This window comes from Macrotis lagotis, chromosome 2 (genome assembly GCF_037893015.1).
Source record: "Macrotis lagotis isolate mMagLag1 chromosome 2, bilby.v1.9.chrom.fasta, whole genome shotgun sequence".
NCBI lineage: Eukaryota > Metazoa > Chordata > Mammalia > Peramelemorphia > Peramelidae > Macrotis > Macrotis lagotis.
Genome location: NC_133659.1, coordinates 59,574,351 through 59,583,724, shown reverse-complemented (window position 1 = coordinate 59,583,724; position 9,374 = coordinate 59,574,351). Strand labels below are relative to the sequence as shown.

The 9,374-nt window shown below is 41.4% G+C and overlaps 1 protein-coding gene across 1 annotated transcript in view; it reads right to left on the bottom strand.

Moving 5' to 3' along the window:
- Window positions 1-251: 251 nt before the first annotated feature.
- Window positions 252-9,374, bottom strand: part of STYXL2 (serine/threonine/tyrosine interacting like 2) — a 34,915-nt gene continuing 25,792 nt past the window's right edge. Inside the window, exon 6 of the mRNA XM_074221903.1 lies at window positions 252-4,475. Coding sequence (XP_074078004.1) covers window positions 1,654-4,475 — 2,822 coding nt within the window. The 3' untranslated portion in view covers window positions 252-1,653. The remainder of the gene's footprint in view (window positions 4,476-9,374) is intronic.

The following is a 9,374-nucleotide window of genomic DNA, read 5'->3' as shown; positions in this document are numbered from 1 at the left end:
TCACATTAATAGAAACAGCTGTGTTATTCTAATATGCAGCTTTTCTCCTAGAAGTGAGTGTTCTTTCTTGCTCTTAGGATTTAATTCTAGATATTTTGTCTAAAAGGGATTTCAGTGTTCTTTTTTAAAAAAAAATGAAAATGTATTTATTTTTCCAACTAGTTTTTCCAAAGCTAGTTTTCAACAATCACTTTTTTGAGTTTCATGTTTTTCTTCCTTCTTCCCTTCCCTTCCCACTCCCTAACAGAGAACAATCTAATATGGGTTGTTCATGCATAACTATGTTTAAAAACATTTTCATATTAGGATTAGAGTATTCTTTGTAAGCATCCTGTTACAGAATCGTAAGGACAAAATGTCCTATTTTTTTTTATGATTGAAAAGTATTTTCTTTGTTGATGTGTCCTAGCTTAATGCCATTGTCTCCTGCCTTTCACTCAAAATTCTGAGTCTCATAGGAATCCTTTTCTTCTGAGTTCTAGGGAATGTGATGGACAAAGTACTTTGACCTGGAGTCAGGAAAACCTGAGTTCAAATCTTGTCTCAGACACTTAGTAATTATGTGAGTCTGGACAAGTCACTTAACCTCCATTTCCCTTTTTCCACATCTGTAAAATGGGGGGGGGGGTAAGGGCAACTAGGTAACATGGTGGATAAGAGTATTGGACCAAGAGTCAGAAAAACTCATCTTTGTGAGTTCAAATCTGGCCTCAGACACTAATCATGTGACTTTGGGTAAGTCATTTCACCCTGTTTGCCTCAGTGTTTTCATTTGTAAAAATGAGATAGAGAAGGCACTCCAATATTTTTGCCAAGAAAACCCCAAATGGGGTTATGAACGAGTCAAAAGAAAATGGGGACAAAATCATACCTACCTGCCAGGGTTGCTGTAAGAATTAAGTGGGGTATTTGTAAAGCATTATGCAAATCTTAAAATGCTAAACAAGAGCTCTCGGCATTATGATGATCAATCTATATGGACTAGACTCCTTCAGTCTCTTTTAAACTCTATCAAGTTATTCTTCTGAAGATCCATAATAATCTCTTGTAACTTCTACTCTATCTCCTTATCAATACTTAATAATATTTCTTCTCCTTCTCTTTCTAGCTCTCTAAAAAAGGTCTTTCTATATTTTATGATACAATCTCAGTACTTAATGGGTCCATTTTGATGGTGACATGATGGTGGTATTAGGGGCCACAAGATGCAACAAGGTACATTTCCATTTAGGCCATTTAAGAAGGTTTCTCCTAATATTCACCAAAGGGCTAGAAATAAATTCAAGGCAATAGAAGATTTTGACAGAGCCCATATTTAATGAAGATTCACTACATTACATAAAATGCATCTAGAATTCTCTGCTATCCTGACTAAGTGATCCACCCCAGAAGACTTAGCCCTCTCTTTCTCTATAAAACACTATAGAGTTTTATGCTCTATGGATACTGGTTCATAACCACATTGATTGTAAGCATAAGTCTTCCCACAAAATAGCAGGTACAGTAGGAAGTTTGGTATTCTGGCATTCAGATATTCATTTCCAAATACTGAGCTCAAGGACTTACCAGCCAGATGTGTATCCCAAGACTCCCCTAGAAATCATCTGTCTCTTTCCCACTTAAACAACATCAACAGATCTTGACCTGCCTTGCTTACTCTTCCCTTCTTCTCTGTAGCTTAGTCTTGGTTTCTTCTTGCCGGCGTCTCCAGGCAGCAATGATGGCTTCATCGTCCATTTCTTCCTCATCCTCTTTGTCGGTGCTTCTCCGATACTGGAACCTCCGCCCTGACGCAAATCTTCCTTCTTCACTGTTCTCTGTTTTTTCCCTCTCCCCTTCCTCATCAGACCTCATGAAACTTTGAGTGAATTTCCTCTTGGCTCCAAATTCAGAAAAGTCCGATTTAGATGATTCTTCGACATCTTCCCAGTCATGGGTTCTGGCCCAGCTCCGTCGCAGTGACTCAGGGGACTCATCTCTCTGAGAAGGTTCTGGGCTTCTTTGGAAAACGTATGACTCAGGGCTTTCTTCCCTAGACCTTGAGGTCTCCCTGAATTTTGACCTGGAGAACTTGTAGGTCTCCCTGTCTTCTCTAGTGGAGGAAGAAGAGAATCGGGAGGTACTCCTTACAGAGCTGCCATCTGACTGATGGTGTGATGAGCTGTCCCGCTCCTCTGACCGAGACTTGGAAATCCTATAACTGGATGTTTCCGACTCCACTTCCCGGAGAGTGCTTGACCTGGAGTACTTTTCCCCAGAGTTCCTAGACCAATTTCGCTGCGGGGGAACCTCTTCTTCTGTCTTGAGGCCACTCAGCCACTTATTAATACTTCTATCCACTTCTAAGTTGGCCACATTGCCACTTCCATGATGATCAAAGGAAGAAGAGGAGATGGTTGTCTCAGGCTTAAGAGATTCACTCCGGGAAGAATATCTGAAGCTCCCTATGGCACTGTCAGTGTCTTCTTCCCCAGGACCCTCCTCCTCCTCCTCTTCTTCTCCCTTTGCCCTCTTTTTCTTGAACAAGTGGCTGCGTTTGTGGTCTGAAGCAAGTTTCTCCATTTTGTACTCAGACATCTTCTCTCTGATTCCACTTTGCATCTCCTTTTCCTTCTGTCTAAGCTCTTTCAGGTTAACATCATCTGCAAAGAGGCTGTAGAAAGGTTTGCTTGTTCCTTTCCCCTTTCCCCTAACATCTTCAGTTTTTGAGCTCACCATACTACAGGACAACATAGACTGAGTGTCAGCATTGGACCTGTCACAGGGACGAGTCAGCAGGGAGGTACCTAAGGATTGAACACTCTGCCCACTGAGGCAGGAAATTTGATCATCTCCCAGGCTATTGCCTAAGTGTGTGGGCTTCATGCTTGCAGTAGAAGGTGGTCGAGACAGCAAGAGCATCTCATTTTGTTTTTGAGCAAGGGTCTCGGTGACCACATTGGCGATCCAGTTCTGAATGCTAGCCACAGAGATGGTGTCTCCAGGTCCCACTGGCAGGGTGGGCAAAGGTATGGTTGGCATTGAGCCTGAGATATTGCTTGGAGCCTGAGGTAGGCGGGACCTGTTGCTTGGCATGCTCAACACTGAGCCCGAGTCCCCATCAGCACTGGTTGAGGCAACGGAAGGCCAGAAAGCAGACAGGGGAATGCTTTTGCTGGTGGCTGTGCTCTCAGTATCCCAGCTATCCATGTACTGGCTCTCCTCCAAGGTCCGCCTGGTTCTTTCTAGCAGTTCCAGTCTCCTTTGTTTCTTCTTGGCCAAAACTGAATCTTCCCCTTTACTGAGTTCTACCACCTCATCCTTGTTTTCATTTCCTACCTTCTTCTGATGTTTTAACTTCCAGGCCTGATAGGCAGTTAGGTTGACATCTGAAAGGTTCTTCTTCTCTCCTTCTGTGGTCTCTTCACCTTGTTCACTACTGCCCTCTCCCGCCTCCAAATCCCTCTTGTGAAAGCCAAACTGTATTCTCTTTATCTTCCACCGTTCTAAGGCAGTCAGCTTGTCCTTGTTCCTTTTGCAGAAGTTATAGAAAGAGCTGGCATCTGAGGCCACACTTTCCTCATCATCCTCCCTCACTCTCCTTCCCATCTCTGAATCTGACTCAGTTTCCTCCTGTCTGCTCTTAGAGTGATATCTTTGAGATGCTTCCTTCTCAATCTCCAGTAATCTTTGGTTCCACATATCCCAGGTACTTTCAGAAGACACTGAGTCAGAGTGTCTCCTCTGGGCCTGCCTGCGGCTGCTGAGTTCCAATTGCTGCCTCAGCACCTGGATATCATGACTCAAGGTACTCTCTGAGGTGTTACATTCACTGAATGTGCTCCTCCTGCTTCTCCCCAAGGAGGCGTCTCCATCCTCCTCCTCTTCCTCTTCTTCCTTCTCCCTAGACCATTTATGGGACCTTTCTGTTTGGCACTTCTCATTTAGGTGTTGCCATTCCTGAATGACCCTCTCTAGGTCACCCTCAGACTCTCTCTCTCCTTCCTGATCCAAAGGTATTGGTGGTTGTCCATTCATACCCTGAGAGAGACCTTGCTTCCTCCTCCACTCCTTATACAACTTCTCTTCTTCTTCATCATCAATGAGGGTGATGGGCTTGGAGATGGTGAGAGGGTTCCTCATAGAAGAACCACTCAGGATGCTGGTGGTGTCCTCTTCCTCCTCCACCATGATTGAGTGAACTCTGGCCCCAAACACACTCCCTGTGTCTCCTTCACCAGCCAGTACAGAGCTGCTACCTACTTCATCCTCATAATCCCCTCCCTCCCTTCCATAGTCCTGGTCTCGTTCCTCCATCAATTTCTCATTTAACTCCCTCAGTTGCTTTAGGAAGCCATCATTGGGGTAGATAGCACGTTTCTTCCTCACAGTCATCAGGGCTTCTAGGATGGTCATATGGTGGAAGATCATCAGGTAAGCGACCACTAGCACAGCTGATCGACTGATACCCATCTCACTACTGACCAGGATTTTCCCTGAAAATAAAACAAAGATATTTAGCCTGATTTTTGCCAATGGGAAGAGAAAATGATTCCCCAAAAAGAAATGTGATTTTGGCAGCCTCTCTCCTTTTTACAGCTACTTTGCCTATAGTAGAAGTGATTAACTGAATAATGAAATAAAGTGAATTATACAATTCCCCTTCTGCTGCAAAAAAAGAGATCATGGAAAATATTACTGGTTTATTTCTTGTTTTGACTCATTATATTGACAGTCTAGACTCAAGTAAAGTACCACTTCCTATAAGCAAGATTTCCTAGTCATTAGTGCCTTCTCCCTCATCAAAATATCTCATATTTTTATCTATGTAGATGTTATATTGTCCTCAGTAGAAGGTATGCTTCTTGAGGGCAAAGACTGTTTTTTGCATTTTGTCTTTCCCTCTCCTCCCATCTTCCCAACCTGTAGCTCTTGATATATGAGTTTTGAATGGAATTGAATGGAAGGAAATACTAAACATACTCAAATAGATCTGCTCTCTTTGACTTGGATGTTTCTCCTAAAGAGGAGGTTCAAAACTTAAACATGTTTGACCTTTCCATGCTATTCTGTCTGTTTTTTCAATGAGTTTGACACAGGGGGTACCAGAGTCTAGTGGAATACCCTTGCACATTATTGCAGCTATTCCATTATTTTTCAGTTGTGACTGACTCTCTGTGACCCTATTTGAGGCTTTTTTGGGGAAATATACTGGGATGGTTTGCTATTTCTTTCTCCAGTTCATTTTACAGATGAGGAAACCGAGGCAAGGAGAGTTAAATGACTTACCCAGAATCACACAGTTAGTGTCTAAGGTCACTTGGAACATAACAAGCACCAAATAATTGTAGAATTCAATGAATTAAATTGCATGTAAATTGGCAAAGAAACCTGGGACCATCTTCCCTTTTTCTTGAAGTAGGCTGTACATGCCACAACCTTCATGGCTTTCCATGAAATCAAGGTGATCTCCTTATGCAACAGTAAAATCAGTCATATATGGGAATAGCCCAGATTTTTCTCCCATGACTCTTTTGTTGAGACAACCAAAAGCAGGGAAGTTTATTCACAAAACTCAGGCTATGGTATAAGCCATTTCTATGAGTTTCACATTCTATTCAATATTCTCACCGAGTTTAGGCTGGAGATGTTAAAGGTCTGAATTAGGGTGGTAGCTGTGTGAGAGAAAGAAAAGGGAACCTCTGGGAAAGATGTTATACAGAGAGAGATTGATAACTGATTGGATATGGGAGTGAGGATGGATTGAAGGAGTGGTGGAGTTGGTACTAATGGAGAAGACAGAGTCAAAGATGATGTACAATCCAGAAACGGGTTGAGTTTGAGGTACCAGAGGAAGGAACAGGCAGTAGGCAATGGAAAACTGGAGTTCAGGGGGAGAGAGAGGCTGAGAGAAGAGATACAGAAGGCATTTTGGTGACCTATTACAATAAGTAACTGGGATAATAATGAGGGTTATTGGATTTCATTAGACTGTGAGCTTGTTGAGAACAGGGACTGTCTTTTGCCCTTTCTTTTTATCCCCACGGCTTAGCATAGTGTTTAATACATGCCTGCTGACTGACTCACTCAAAGCCTCCAGGATCTGTGATTTTATCATTGTTGAGTTTCCCTCTATCCATGCTAGCTGCCATCTCTCTCTAACAGAAGGTCTCTTGGTGTTGCTGTGGTAACCAACTCATCACTGCAGCTTGCCTAATTGTCACCCTCTCCAAACTTGGCTAAGACAATTCTTGGACAACAGACTTACAATTCATTGACAGATCACTACTTGAAACCTCTTTGTTGTGGTTACACTTGTGAAACCAGATGTTCTATTGGCATAACCTTTGAGAAGGAAGACTCATCTCTTTGCTACAATGAGATGAGAATAATTATAACTGCATAATAGCATTTTCATCCAGGAGGCTGTTGTGATGTAACTAAATGGCAAAGGAAATAAAGCTTTCGACCTGAGAGTAGGAAAGCTTGAATTCAAATCCTGCCTTAGGGATTTACTGACAAATAACCTAACCTTTTATAGTCTCTGTTTTCTCCTCTACAAAATCAAGATAATAATAGTATCTACCCTCAAGAGTTGATGTGAGAATAAAATGAGATAATACTTTGCACAGATTAAAGCATTATATATAAATATTAGATGTTATTTTGATCACAAGGAAGAGGACTGAGGGAATGAAAGGAAGATGACTACTAATGGACATAAAACAAAAGTGATGCAGAGATTATAAATCTAGGTGATTGAGAGAATGGATGACAAAGCAGATAGACTTAGGAGGGAAGTCAATTTGGGTTGTGTTGAGTTTGAGGTGCCAGGGAAAGGAACAGGTAGAGATGTCCAACAGGCAGTAGGCAATGGAAAACTGGAGTGTAGTATGACATTGGCAAGTCATTTTCCCAGCTTTGGATAACAGTACCACATGTAAATGAAGAGGCTGAATTTAAAGACACATTGTAAGGACTCTTGGGCAGCTAGGTAGTGTGCACTGGTCAGGCATGAGGAAGACCTGAGTTCAAATCCAACATCAGAGACTTATAAGCTGTCTGTTCTCTTTTCTGTAAAATGAAGTTCACGCACCTATCATACAGGAGTTGTGGTGAACAAATGGAATAATATTTGCAAAGCACTTAGCACACTGTTGGATACTTTAAATAGGTACCTAATAAGTGCTCATTCCTTCCCCCTTCCACTTTCCTCTTTAAAATGTAAGGATCTGTGAATCTAAATTAGTCATGCTTTAGAGTCCCATAAAGCCATGTAAATATAACAATTTTTGAAGAGGATGGAGTAAATTTACTGAATGAACCCTATGATGCTGAGTTACTGGACCTGCCCAAAAGTGACCCTTCAAGGGAAGGATCAGATCTGATGTGGTCATGCCTGATTCCTGCCCAGGCAGGTATATTTGTAAGTAACATCATTATAGCCATTTGAGCAGGGGTGGGAAACCTCGGTCACATTGGTCTGGTGCTACCATGGCCACCCCAGATGTGACTTGAAATTCAATAAATCTAGGAGCTTTTTAAGGGTGAATTGATTGAATGTTTGATCAAATATAACAGATAAGGGATATTATAAATATCCAAATAGTCCTTGACAGAAAAAGGTTCCTCACCCCTGCTCTAGGGGTTGGTCTAATCATTCTGGAAAGCAATTTGGCATTATGCTAAGACATTAATATCTATGACCTTCAACCAGAGATCCTATTGCTAAAAAGATACCTCTAGGTCAAAGATACAAAAGATTGCCTAGATACTAAAGTGTATTATGGCATGGCCTTTTTTTAATTAGCAAAGGACTAGACACAAAGCAGCTGTTCATTAAGTAGAGAAGGGCTAAGCCAGTTGTGATATGTGACAGTTATAGATTGTAACTACCACAAGAAATGACAACTATGAAGAATTCAGAGAATTGTGAGAAACTATTAAATCTGATGCAAAGTGAAGTAAGAACCAAGAAAACAATACACACCGAAAAACTCAGTGTCAACAAAAAGAAAAAAAGAAAAAAAATCAGCTATGCAAGTAGCAAAAGCAAACTTTTCCCTGAAAATAAGAGGAAAATGCACCTCTCCAAGGTTCCCATCATTGCAAAGGGGGAAAGGTGCATTAGGTTGGGGAAATGAAGGAAGGAAGGAAGGAAGGAAGGAAGGAAGGAAGGAAGGAAGGAAGGAAGGAAGGAAGGAAGGAAGGAAGGAAGGAAAGAAGAAAGGAAGGTAAGAAAAACTGGAAGAAGTTAAAGGAGGGGAGGGATGGAAGAGAAAAGAAAGGGAAGGAGAAGCACTTTACCGGTATCACCTTTTATCTTCATAACAATCCTGGGAGGTATGTGCTATAGTTTTTCCCATTTTACAGATGAGGAAACTGGGGCAGAAAGAGATCAAATGACTTGTTCAGGTTCACACAACTAAGAAATGTTTGAACTCATTTTTTCCTGACACTGAACCACAAACTTTTCTATATATGCTCAGATTTGATGGATGTGTTGATTAATTTGGCTGAACTGCTTCTCTCTCTCTCTCTCTCTCTCTCTCTCTCTCTCTCTCTCTGTCCTTCTACCTTTCCCTTCCCTTCTTTTTGCTTCCTTCTTTTCTTTTTAATTCTTGGTAACAAAGGAAGTTTTCAGGGGGAAAGATCTGGAAAGAAAGGTGATGGAAGATCAAAATATATTAACATTTTTTTTAAAGGTCACACAACTCTCAACTTGAATCTTCCTGTGCTTTAACAACTATGTCTCATACAGGTTACAAACACCTTTCTCTTCTCATTTTTATCCTTTGTTGTTCCTTTCCCCCTTTCTTCTTTTTTCTATTTAATCCTTCACCTCTACTAAATGCAGTGGTGAGGCCTTCACACCATCTACCCTTTATCATCCATCTTGCTTTCCTTCCAATACTGCCCACACACCCCAGTGCTAGTGGAATGTCCATTCCCATTATTTCCTGCCACGTTACTAGAGCTCTGTTGTGGAGTTACACCATTGCTGCCATATAAAAGGTGCAACAAGGAATAAGAAACAGCAAATTCCTTCATCCTCAATGTATTGTGGTAGTCATACTCACTTCTACTTTGGTCAAAGGAAATAAATAAAAGGTTTTCCTACCTGAAAAAAGAGAGAAAGAAAAAGAAAAAGAGAAAGAGAAAAGAAAAAGAAAGCCATTTTCCTTCCTAATAAAGGGTCCTATATTCTGCTCACTGTCCATGACAGGGCAATATTTTTCCCCACAGGAATCATTACATTGACTGAAGTCACTCAGCCTTTGACTCTTGCCTTATAAACAAGAATAAAGCATGTTGTAAAATGCACTCCCCTCCCCCAGTGCTCCTCACTTTTCTCAGGGTTTCAATTCTTCCCAAAGGGTAGAAAAGTCAACACA